This window comes from Catharus ustulatus, chromosome 4 (genome assembly GCF_009819885.2).
Source record: "Catharus ustulatus isolate bCatUst1 chromosome 4, bCatUst1.pri.v2, whole genome shotgun sequence".
Lineage (NCBI taxonomy): Eukaryota > Metazoa > Chordata > Aves > Passeriformes > Turdidae > Catharus > Catharus ustulatus.
This window is the reverse complement of record NC_046224.1, coordinates 650950-663231: the sequence shown is the minus strand read 5'-3', so window position 1 is coordinate 663231 and position 12282 is coordinate 650950. Positions and strand designations below refer to the sequence as shown.

General features: G+C 71.6%; 2 protein-coding genes across 2 annotated transcripts; both read right to left on the bottom strand.

Moving 5' to 3' along the window:
• Positions 1 to 582: 582 nt before the first annotated feature.
• Positions 583 to 3235, bottom strand: MIOX (myo-inositol oxygenase). The gene is made up of 10 exons (XM_033057528.1): positions 3218 to 3235; positions 2563 to 2625; positions 2228 to 2308; positions 1845 to 2007; positions 1696 to 1763; positions 1505 to 1614; positions 1280 to 1347; positions 993 to 1042; positions 789 to 901; positions 583 to 691 (listed from the first exon to the last, which is right to left on the bottom strand). The coding sequence occupies exons 1-10, from the start codon at positions 3233 to 3235 to the stop codon at positions 583 to 585; spliced, it is 843 nt and encodes a 280-aa protein (XP_032913419.1).
• Positions 3236 to 4575: 1340 nt separating this feature from the next.
• Positions 4576 to 7569, bottom strand: ADM2 (adrenomedullin 2). The gene is made up of 2 exons (XM_033057527.1): positions 7478 to 7569; positions 4576 to 6220 (listed from the first exon to the last, which is right to left on the bottom strand). Exons 1-2 carry the CDS (start codon positions 7567 to 7569, stop codon positions 5818 to 5820), a joined length of 495 nt encoding a protein of 164 aa, XP_032913418.1. The 3' UTR covers positions 4576 to 5817.
• Between the last annotated feature and the right edge of the window lie 4713 nt (positions 7570 to 12282).

Genomic DNA, 12282 nt, shown 5'->3' with positions numbered 1-12282 from the left:
CCTGTCCCACTGCTTGGGGACACTTTAGGGACCTTGTCCCACTCCCTGGGGACCCTGCCAGCCCCGCAGTGGGGAGGGGGCTCAGCACAGGTCAGGGCTCAGAGCAGGAGGGGGCTCTGTGCCCACGGGCTGGAGCAGTTTAGGCAGTGCCAGCCGCCTCTGGTCACCCTGCCCAGCCCTTCAGGTCACTTCGGGGTCCCCCCCCGGCACTTTGGGGTGCTCCCCCCGCACCCCCTCCCCTCCCCATCCCACCCCAGCTCTGCCCAAACCCAGAGGTTTCCTATAATTTTCTAATTAAAGCCTTTGACATTCCAGCCCCGCAGCTCTCCTGGGATTTGGGGGGGGTCCCGGGCTCTGCCAGGTGCCCCCCGTTTTGGGGGGGGGATTGGCACGGGGGGTGCGGCAGAAACAGATTTATTGGGGAGCCCCGGGGTGGGGTGGGGGTGCTGTGGGGGGCTGGGGGGAGCCCGGCAGGGTTTGGGGGGTCTGGGCAGGGTTTGGGGGTCCCAGGCAGGGTTTGGGGGTCCCAGGCGGGGGTCGGGGTCACCAGCAGGGCTCGGGGGTCCCGGGCAGGGCTCGGGGTCACCAGCAGAGCTGCCCCGGGCAGTATTTGTCGATCAGCCCCTGGTAGTAGGCGCGGAGCTGCTGCACGTCGGGCAGCTCCTCCTGCTTGGTGTACAGATCGAACTTGCTGCGGGGACAAACGGGGAGGGGTCAGGGAGAGGGGGTGGCCCCCCCAAACCCGCTTGGGGGCCCGGCCGAGCCCCCAGCCCCTCCCGGGCACGCACTTGAGCTCCCGGACCCAGGGCAGCATGCGCTGATCCTCCTCCGAGCACAGGTGCCCGTAATCGCCGTGGGCGTGCCAGGGGTAGAAGGAGTGGAATCGAACCATGTAGAAGGCCTGGGGTGGGAGGGGGGAAAGGTTTAGGGGGCTCCCCCCGCACCCCCAAACCTGCCAGGGCTCCCTGAGCCCCTCCCCCAGGTGAGCTCACCTCCTTGGGCAGGGCGAAGTTGTTGAACTTCATCACTTGGTACATGTACTCTGAAAAGGGGGAGGGGGCGTGGGGAGGGGCTGGATCCCATCGGGGGGGGGGACCCCGAGAGGTGCAGACCCCCCCCAGAGTCACAGAGCCCCCCCCCCGGGAGCTGCAGCCCCCCAGAAGGGGGGCAGGGAGGGTAGGGGGTCAGCACAGTTTCCCCCGGGGGCACCAGGGCCCTGTTTGGGGTGGGGGGCCCTGCCCCGAGGAGGGAACCCCCCCCACAGCCCCCCCAAACTCACCATCGTGTCCCCAGGACATGAGGACATTGTCCAGGCCACAGCCGGGCTGGTACATCCCGCACTCGGTGCTGGGGATATGGGGTGGGGGGTGAGGGCTGGACCCCATCCCCAGCCCCCCGAACCCCCCCGGGGGTCCCGCTCACCTGTACCGGGGATCTCAAACCCCCCCGGGGGTCCCGCTCACCTGTACCGGGGGTCTCAAACCCCCCCGGGGGTCCCGCTCACCTGTACCGGGGGTCTCTGGTGTCGGGGTTCTCGTGGAAGGTGCAGTCCCCATAAACCACCGACTTCTGCACCTTGCAGCCCACCGGGAAGGTGTCCCCGACCACGGCCCACTGCGGGGGGGTGGAGGGGTCAGCACCCCCCCCGAGGGTCCTGGGGGGACCCCCCGAACCCCCTCCCCACCTCCCGCTCACCTGGGGCTCCCCGAACAGCACCAGCACCTTGCCCAGGTCGTGCAGGAGCCCCACGAGGTGGAACCAGTCTGGGGGCGAGCGGGGCCGTGTCACCCGCGGGGCTGCCACCCCGGCGGGGACAGGCGGGGACAGGCGGGGACAGGCCCCACCTTTGTCGGGGTGCGCCCGGCGGATCCCCTCGGCCGTCTGGAAGGCGTGGAAGGAGTTGGGGAAATCCACGTCGGGGTCCGACTCGTCCACGACTTGGTCCAGCAGCTCCAGCGCTTCCATCACGCTCATCCTCCGCAGCGAGCACGAGCCGTACTGCGCGCTCTGGGGACACGGGGACACCCTGGGGACACCCTGGGGACACCCTGGGGACACGCCATCCCCACCCCGACACCCTTCTGGGCTGGGGACGGGGGGTCGGTGCCCCCCAAACGGGCTGGGATGGGGCAGCGGGGCTGGATTGGGGATGCGGGCTGGGACACCCATGATGTGGGGACACCGGGGGACAGCAGGGGACACAGGGGGACACCGGGGCGGTCCCCACCTTCCTGCGGACGAACTCCACGGTCTGGTGGGTGTGCATGAGCAGGTAGGTGTTGTACACGCGGTCGATCAGCTTCCCCTCCTGCGGGCAGTGCCGGAGGCTGGGGGGGGAATCCGGGGGGATCCCCCCGTGTCCCCCCACCCAGAGACCCCCGGAGCACCCATGGGACCCCCAGCACCCCCCACCCCGTGCAGCCGGACCCCCGACAGTCGGGTTTGGGGCTCCCGGGACCCCCAGTTCCCCCCGAACCCCCGACATTCGGGTTTGGGGCTCTCGGGACCCCCAGTTCCCCCCGACACCCCCCGGGTTTGGGGGTCCCGGGACCCCCCACTCACGGTGTAGTTGCGGAACTCGGTCTTGGCCTTGCCGGGTTTGGGCTCCTCCGAGGAGTCGGGGCCCTGCGGGGGGACAGCCCGGGATGGGGACAGGGACACAGGACAGGGGACAGGGACAGGAGATTGGGGACAAGGGGACATCGGCACCGAGAAGGGATCACGCCGTGGCAGGGGTCACACTTTGTCACACTTTGTCACACACAATCACACAATGTCACACCTTGTCACACAATCGCACACTATCAATCACACGGTGTCACACGGTGTCACAGATCACCACACACCGTCCCCAACCCGCCCCGGGGCACAGACGGACCCGGGGGTGCTGTCCCCGATTCCTGGGGGGGGTCCAGCCCAAGTTGTCCCTGTTGGGGACAGTCTGAGGGTCCCTGCTCAGCCCCAGGGTGCTGTGGGAACCCCCCCCGGTCCGGCCCTGACCCCCCAACCCCGCAGCTCCCCATGGCCTCGAGACCCCCTCCCCCCTTCCAGGGCACCCCCCTGGGCCGGGACCCTTCGGGGCGGGGTCCCCCGAGGGGTGGCACCCCCAGCAGGGGGGACATGGCCGAGGGGTGTCCCCTGCCCCCCGGGTTTGGGGTGGCCCGGGCGTGGCTGTCCCCCCCCAGGTGAGTGTCCCGATCCCCCTGGCCGCACTCACCGCCTGGAGGTCGCTCATGGTGGCTCTGGGCTCGGGGACAGCCGCGGGACCCCCCGGTTTTATGGCGGGGGTGGCGCGGGGGGCCCGCCCGACCCCGCGGGGACAATCGGTGACCAGTTAACCCGGCCCGGTTAATGTTTGACCCCGCGCCCGCCCGGGGGGCTGCGGCTGCCGGAGGGGGCTGGGGGGACCCCCGGGATGGGCACCCCCAGCCCCGGGACCCCCCGGGTGACCCCGCAGGGACACGGGGAGCGGAGCCGGCCCTGGGGACACGGAGCACCGGGGGGGCTGGGGACAGAGCAGGGGACACCGGGCTGGCACTGCCCCCGGCGGGGGACGGGCATCGGCTCGGGACGGGGACAGCGATGGGCAGGGGTGGGACAGGGCACGGACACGTGTGGGCACAACGGGGCACGGACATGGCCAGACATGGGCACGTCCCCCCCGGGGATGTGGCAGGGCTGTCACACACACGTGGGTGTGTCCCCGCTGTCCCCACATCCCTGCGGACTCAGCCCCCGCCTGTCACCTCCTGCCCCTGAGGGACCCGGTGCCTGTCCCTGGACACGGCCACCCCTCGCCCATCCCTGCCCCATCCCCATGGGATCACCGTGCCCATCCCTGATTTCCCATCCCATGGGATCACCGTGCCCATCCCTGATTTCCCATCCCCATGGGATCACCGTGCCCATCCCTGATTTCCCATCCCTGTGGGATCACCGTGCCCATCCCTGATTTCCCATCCCTGATTTCCCATCCCATGGGATCACCGTGCCCATCCCATATCCCATCCCCATGGGATCACCGTGCCCATCCCTGCCCCATCCCTGCCCCATCCCATGGGATCACCGTGCCCATCCCTGATCTCCCATCCCTGCGGGATCACCGTGCCCATCCCTGATTTCCCATCCCATGGGATCACCGTGCCCATCCCTGTGGGATTACCGTGCCCATCCCTGCCCCATCCCATGGGATCACCGTGTCCATCCCTGCCCCGTCCCCATGGGATCACCGTGCCCATCCCATATCCCATCCCATGGGATCACCGTGTCCATCCCTGCCCCGTCCCCATGGGATCACCGTGTCCATCCCACATCCCATCCCCATGGGATCACCGTGCCCATCCCATGGGATCACCGTGCCCATCCCTGATTTCCCATCCCATGGGATCACCGTGCCCATCCCTGATTTCCCATCCCATGGGATCACCGTGCCCATCCCTGATTTCCCATCCCATGGGATCACCGTGCCCATCCCTGCCCCATCCCACGTCCCAGCCCCACCACGCTCCATCCCGGCTCCTCCTCACACGCTCCGTTTATTCCCCTAAAAGCGGGATTTCGGGGAAGCAGCGACGCTCCGCGACCTGGGGCGGGATGGGTCGGGCTCAGTGAGGACATCGGGGAGGGGACAAAGGCTGGGACACCCATGGGGTGGACACGGCTGCGGGTGGCATCCCCGGGATCCCATCCCAGGACCTCCCCTCCCCCTCAGGGGACATTCTGTCTGTCAGGGGACATTCATGTCTGTCCCGAAAAGCTCCGAGGACGGGCACCCAAGGGACAGCTCGGTCCGTGTGGCACCCAGGGGACATCGCGGGACACCCAGGTGCTCTGGGGAATGGGGGCTGGGGTGATCCTGGGAGGATTGGGGTGCTCCGGGGGGAATGGGGGCTCTGGGAATTGGGTGTTCCTGGGAATGGGGGTGCCCTGAAGTGTTTGGGGTGCTCCTGTGGGAACGGGGGCTGCTGCTCCTGGGGTGGGGGACGTGCGACAGTGACCTGGGGTCACACACCCCTGTCCCACCGCGCCCTGAGGTGACGGCCCTGGCGGGTGACAGCGGCACTCCGGGGTGACAGCGATGTCACACGTGTCCCCCTGTGCTCATGGGCCACCACCCCGTGCGGGGACACGACGTGGGGGTGTCCCCGAGGGGGCAGCAGGGGACAGGGATGGACAGGACAAGGCCAGGAGTGGGGACAGGTGTGGGGCACCCCAACCTTTCCACTGCCCCCCACATTTGGGGACATCTCCCTATGGCCAACCCCTTGGGTGACACAGGACGAGGTGCCAGGGGAGGGGACAATGTTCACGCTGAGGAGGGCAGGACCCCCCCCCAGCACCGGGAAGGGGCCACCCCCAACCGGGACCCCCAGGTGGGACCCCCAAGGTGCGGGGGGCTGCCCTGTCCCCTGTGCCCTGTCCCTGCACCCCCACAGCCCCAGTGTCACCCCGGGGTGCCCGGGGGGCTCCGGGCAGTGCTGACTCAGCAGGAACGTGCCCGCAGGGTCTTGCACAAGGTCCCGGCGCTGCTGCGGTCAGCGGGATCCCGGCGGCCCTTGGACCCGTCCCGGACACACTGACCACTGCCGGCCACCACGGGCCAGCCCGGGTCACCACGGGCCACCAGCAGGGGCCACTCTGAGCCACCAAGAGTCACTGCGGGCCACTTCCAGTCACTGCGGGCCACCGCCAGCTCCTGTGGGACATCACCGGCCAGCGCTGGCCCCCGGGGCTCTGCGCTCCCTCCGGAGCTGGTGGCCACAGGAGCCCCCCGGGGTGGCCAGCGGGCAGAGCTTCAGAGGGTCCCGCGCCCCCCGCTCAGCCGTAGCTGTGGGGGCTGTTGGGGTTCATGGGGGACGAGTCGCGGCGCCCCGGCTGTCCCCGCAGCTGCCACAGGCGGTGGCTCAGGTTCTGCACCTGGCAGGTGCCCAGCACGCAGCCCACCCGCACCAGGTGAGCCCCGGCGTGCCGGCGGCCCCGGGGGGGGCGGGGGTCGTGCCGGGGGTCCTGCCGGGGGTCGCGCCGGGGGTCCTGCCGCAGGATCAGGCGCCGGACGTGCCACGGGAGGAGCCGCGGGGCCAGCGGGCGGTGCCGGGGGGCGAGCCACGATCCGTGCCGGGCCACCAGGGCTCGGTGTCGCGGGGTCCCGAAGGGCTGCGGGGCTGGGGGGTCTCTGGGGAGAGCAAGGATCCGCTCCGGGGGGCTCCGCGCCGGGGGGACCCTGCGGGAGAGAAGGGACAGGGTCAGGGGGTGGCACCGCGGGGGTGGCACCTCCCGAGCCCGGAGCCAGCGCGGTGCCCGCGGCTTCCGGAGGAGGAGGAGGAGGAGCAGCGGGAGGAGGAAGCAGCCGGAGCAGGGGAGCAGCCGCTACCTGCAGGCACACACGTACCCCGCGCTCCCGGACACGTGTCCCGCGCTCACGACACCCCCGGGCACCCCCGGTCCCCCCCGTGCCCACCCTCGGTCCTCCCGTGCCCACCCCCGGTCCCCCCGTGCCCACCCCCGGTCCTCCCGTGCCCACCCCCGGTCCCCCCGTGCCCACCCCCGGTCCTCCCGTGCCCACCCCCGGCTCCCCCGGCTCGTTCCCGAGCACCCGCGGGGGGTTCCGGCCTCAGGGCACCCCCCAGTCCCCCCCCGTGCCAGGGACACCCTTTCCTCAGGTCACCCCTCCCAGTTCCGAGGAACTCGAGCTTTTGATCCAACTCCTAATCCCGTCCTTCTCGTTTCGCTTTTTTTTTTAAATATTTCCTCCCCATTTTAACCCTCGTCCCGTGCCCCAGAGGACCCCAGCCCAGCGCCCCCCACCCACGGCCGTGCCCCTCCCGAGCCGGGCGGGGATCCCGGGGCTGGGACAGGGACAGGGACAGTGCGGGGGGCGCGCACTCACACCTGGGGGGGGGGGTCCCAGACCGGCCCCGGGCCCCCCCGAGCTCCTGCACGCACAAAATCTGTCCCGGCGTGTGCCGGCCCTCGGCGGCTCTGGCACCCCTGGCACACCTGGGACACTTTGCACCCCTGGCACACCTGGCACACACCTGGCACACTTCGCACCCCTGGCACACCTGGCACACACTTTGCACACCTCGCACCCCCGGGCGCGCCGTGACCGCATCTCAGGGTGGGGGCCCGGCAGGAGACGATGCCCCGGGACCCCTCCCCAGGTCCCCGTTCCAGACAGCTGCGGGGGGGACGGGGGTGAGGGGAAAGGGGGTGTGGGGAAAAAGGGGGTGCGGGTGGGCAGGACGAGCGGGGAGGGGGTTCGGGCAGAGGTGGGAGCAGGGGGTCGGGCAGGGGGTGCGAAGTGGGGATCAAGGCAGGGGGCGTGGGCTGGGGGTACAGGCAGGGATCAGAGCAGGGGGTGCAGGCAGAAATCAGAGCAGGGGGAGTGGGCAGGGGTCGGAGCAGGGATAAGAGCAGGGGGTGCGGGCAGGGGGTTCAGGCAGAAATCAGAGCAGGGGGTGCAGGCAGGGTCCCTCACCTGCGGGCCGGCAGGGCCCGGCCGTGGGGCAGCTCCAGCAGGCACAGCGCGAAGCTGACGCAACCCAGCGCCAGCGGGGCCGGGGCTCGCATGGCCGGGCGGGACGGGACGGGCGGCGGCGGCTGCGGGAGACACGGGCGGGTGGTTCGGGGGGGCTCGGCGGGGGGGTGGCGCTGGGGTCCGGCTGCAGATCCCAAATCTCAGATCCCAGCCCCGTTCCTGTTCTCCCCCCGCCCGCTCCCGCTCCTCCCCGTGCCCAGCGCGGGGTCCCGGGGTACCTGAGCGGGCTCGGGGTGCGCTGGGCTCGGGGCCGGCTCTGTCCCCACTCGGCGCTGCCGCTCCCCGCCCCGGCCCAGGTTAAATATCGCCGGGGCCGGCGGGCGGGAGGAGCCCGGCGGGACGGGAGGAGCCGCGGGCGGGGGCAGCCCCGCACCGCCCTCGGTTCCGCACCGGCCCCGGGCCCCGCCGCGCACCTTCCCCGCACCTTCCGCGGCACCGCAGCGCTCCCGCAACCCCCCCAGTCCCGCAGCACCCCGGCCCCGCACCACCCCTCCCAGACCCCGCACTGCCCCCGGACCCTCGGCCCCGCACCGGCTTCGCACCTTCCCGGGCCCCTCCCCAGCCCCGCACCCCCAGCCCCGCACCCCCATCCCCGCACCGCTCCCGGTTCCGCGGCGGCCTCGGCCCCGCACATTCCTCGGTACCGGCCCAGCCCCGCACGGCCCCGAACCTCCCCCGGTCCCGAACCTCCCCCGGTCCCGCTCGGCCCCGCTGCCCCTTGGACCTTCCCGGAGCGGGGCTGGGGCTGCGGGAGCGGCCCTGAGCTGGGCTGATAACCCATCCGGGGGCGGCGGAACGGGGCTGGGGCTATTGAGGGGTCCGGGCACCCCCCGCAGCCCCGGTGGTGGCGGGGACGGGTCCGTGGTGCCCCGTGCCGGGCTCGGCCGTGTCCTCCCGCCGGGCACCCCCGGGCACCCCTGGGCACCCCCACATCCCCCTGCCCTGGCCGGGAGCTCGGGGGGGACTGAGCCCACCCAGTGCCCCCAGTATGGCCAGCCCCGCCTGCCCCCCCGGCTTCTCGCAGGGCCGATCCCACGTTTCCAAGCATCACATGGGGCCTTGTGAAACAATCGAGGAATGTAAATCCGCAGGGATCAGAGCGGTCCCGCTCCTGCCGGGCAGCAGCTCCCCCAAACTGCGGGTGTTGGGTTCCCAGGGGGGCAGGGGGCTCCTGGGGGACCGCTCCTGAGCTGGGCAGCCGGAGCTGGGCAGGGGAGGGGTCCCCACAGCTCCCCTGGCCGGGACCCCCAACCCCAGCTCCGGGCCGGGGCTCCCGGTGGGGTCGGGGCGAGGACCCCCAGCACCCCCGGGTGTCCGAACCGGCCCGAGCCCGGACTGGGGGTACCCTGGGGGTACCCTGGGGGTCCCCTCTCCCCCCGACTCGGCTTCCCCGGGCCCAGGGCCGGGGGCCTCCGCGTGCCCGGAATCGCTGGGATTCTTCCGCATTATCGGGACACAAAGGCTCCACACACCCGCGAGCTGGGCGGGGGATTCGGGACAGCACCTGATCCCGGGGGGCTGGGGACCCGCGGGGACAGCACCTGATCCCGGGGGGTTGGGGACCCGCGGGGACAGCACCTGATCCCGGGGGTTGGGGACCCGCGGGGACAGCACCTGATCCCGGGGGTTGGGGACCCGCGGGGACAGCACCTGATCCCGGGGGTTGGGGACCCGCGGGGACAGCACCTGATCCCGGGGGGCTCGGGACCCGCGGGGACAGCACCTGATCCCGGGGGTTGGGGACCCGCGGGGACAGCACCTGATCCCGGGGGGCTGGGGACCCGCAGGGACAGCACCTGATCCCGGGGGTTGGGGACCCGCGGGGACAGCACCTGATCCCGGGGGTTGGGGACCCGCGGGGACAGCACCTGATCCCGGGGGGCTCGGGACCCGCGGGGACAGCACCTGATCCCGGGGGTTGGGGACCCGCGGGGACAGCACCTGATCCCGGGGGTTGGGGACCCGCGGGGACAGCGGGACAGAGCCCTGAGCGCGGCGGTGGCCACGGGGACCCCCCGGTCCCGCACGGCTCCGGGAGTCCCTGCCCCGTGCTGGGCTCTTCCGCTGGGCTGCTGCCGGATTGCCCCAGCCAGAGAGAAAATCCCGGCTGGAAACAACACCGGGAGCCGCGGGTGGGGGACACGGGACACCCTGGAACCCCCGAGCCCTGCCCTGAGCCCGTGGCCACCACCGCGGTGTCCCCACGGCTGTGTCACCCCGTGGGTTGTGGGGCGAGGGTCTCAGAGGGTGACATTTGTCACCCAGCACCCCGAGAGTGACACCAGGGCCACTCCGGGCTCCTTGTGCGGGTCCCCGTGTGGGGCAGCGCCAGCCGCTGTCACCCCCAGCGACAAAACCGTGTCACCAGCATCGGTGTCACCAGAGTAAGGCTGGGCAGGAGGAGGGGGCTCTGGGGACAGGGCGGGGGTCCTGCTGAGCCCCAGGGGCAGAGCCCATTTCCCTGTCCCCTCCTCCTCCTCAGGGATCACCATTCCCGGGGCACCGGGAGGGATCCCGGGCGCTGCCTCACGGTCACCCAGCGGTGCCACCCCCGGGGCTGCCGTCCCCGGGTCACCTCAGCTGTCCCCGGGGCCCGGCAGCACTTTCCCTCTTCCTCTCTGCTGGCTGCCGGCCCTGGGAACCCGGGAGAAGTTTGAATTAGCTGAATTGCCGGTTGGCTGAGGCCCCGGGGCAGGGCGGGGGCTGGGAGCTGCACCCGCAGCCCCGCTCGGGTCACCCCCTCCCCAAAAACACCTCGGGGGGCTGGGAGCCCCCAGGGCTGCCCCCACCCTGTCCCGGAGCAGCACGGCCGGGACCCCCTCACCGAGGGGCCGCTACCCCCCCCCCGAGCCCACCGGGACCCCCAAAGTGACCGCACACGGCCCCCGAGCCGCGCCCGGGGTGACAGAGCTGCTCGGGGACATCGGGCTCCGCTCCGGGACATCGGGCTCCGCTCCGGGACATCGGGCTCCGCTCCGGGACATCGGGCTCCGCTCCGGGACATCGGGCTCTGCTCCGGGACATCGGGCTCCGTGCCGAGCTCCGGGAATTCTGCCGGGAGGGGAAGGAACCGCGTCCTGCAGACACGGGAGTGTCCCCAGTGTCGCCAGTGCCACCGGCATCCCCAGTGCCACCAGCATCCTCAGGATCCCCGGTGTCCCCAGTGTCACCAGTGTCGGCAGCATCCTCAGGGTCCCCAGTGTCCCCAGCATCCCCAGTGCCACCAGCATCCTCACTGTCCCCAGCTTCCTCAGGATCCCCGGTGTCCCCAGTGCCACCAGTGCCACCAGCACCCCCAGTGTCCCCAGCATCCTCAGGACCCCCGGTGTCCCCAGTGCCACCAGCATCCCCAGTGTCCCCAGCATCCTCAGCATCCTCAGGATCCCCAGTGTCTCCAGTGCCACCAGTGCCACCAGCCCCCACAGTGTCCCCAGCATCCTCAGGATCCTCGGTGTCCCCAGTGTCCCCAGTGTCCCCAGCATCCTCAGGTTCCCCAGTGTCCCCAGCATCTTCAGGAATTCCAGCGTCCCCAATGTCCTCAGTGTCCCTAGCATTTTCAGGATCCTCAGTGTCCCCAGTGTCCCCAGCACTTTCAAGATCCCCGGTGTCCCCGGTGTCCCCGGCAGCAGCTCCTGCCCGAGGGGATCCCGGGCACACGGCACCACTGTGCTCTGCACGTGCCCTGTGTCCCCGCGGCCCCGTTCCTGTCGCCACCCCCGCGTCCTGTTCCTGTCCCGCACAGCCCCTGCTCCCGTGTCACGCGCTGTCCCCACCCTGGCACGGGACAGGTCACACCCCGCGCCCCGCACAGCCCCGGGCGCTTCCAGGGTGGCTCAGCCCGGTTTTCCTGCTGCCACCCCCGGCCCCGCTCCGGTCCCACGTCCCCGCTGTCACCCTGTGCCGGGTACCCGTCCCTTGGGCTGTCACCCTGCTGGTCCGATGCCACCCCAGAGCATCCCTGGCCCCGTGTCACTGTCCCATGGGATCACACCGCACACCCACCGCTCTGTGTGCCCGCACAGCCCCCAGGCTGGATCCAGGTGTGGCTCCGGGGATGCAGGCACGGGGGACGTGGGGACATGGGGACAGCCACCCCGGTGGCGGAATGGCCACATGGCACAGGGACACCCGCGGCTCGGTGCCACCCGTGGGACCAGCGGGTGTCCCCAAACCCGCCCGTGCTGTGTGACCCCCCTTTCCCAGGTGGGCTCTGCGGGCCCAGCCCGGTGTGGGGGTCTCTGTGGGACCCCGCAGCGCTGCCCGGAGTGTGACAGCGGCACCGGGCACAGAGCCAGCCGTGTCCCGACGCCGCACATGTCCCGACACGCGGGGCCGGGCAGGAGGTGCAAGGGCCGGGCAGGGTTGCATCACCCTGGGGTGCGGGGGAACCCCGCTCCGGGGGCTGCGGGGCCGGTGCAATCCCGGGGACCCCAAGGCCGGGGGATGGGGGTGCCCCGAGCTGTCCTTGCTCTGCGCCCCGGGCACCCCTTCCAGCGCGGGGACACGCGGGGACACTCCGGGGACACCGGAGGGTGACACAGGGCTGCGGGTGTGGGGAGCTGCCGGTGCCCCTGGCTCTGGCACGGCTCTGCCCGGACCCCCAGAGCCCCCCGGGCCGTGCCCGGCTGCACCCCGCTCCCGCACGCAGCTCCCGTGGGGGAGTGGGAATGGGAATGGGAGTGGGAATGGGAATGGGGATGGGGATGGGAATGGGAATGGGAGTGGGAATGGGAATGGGAATGGGA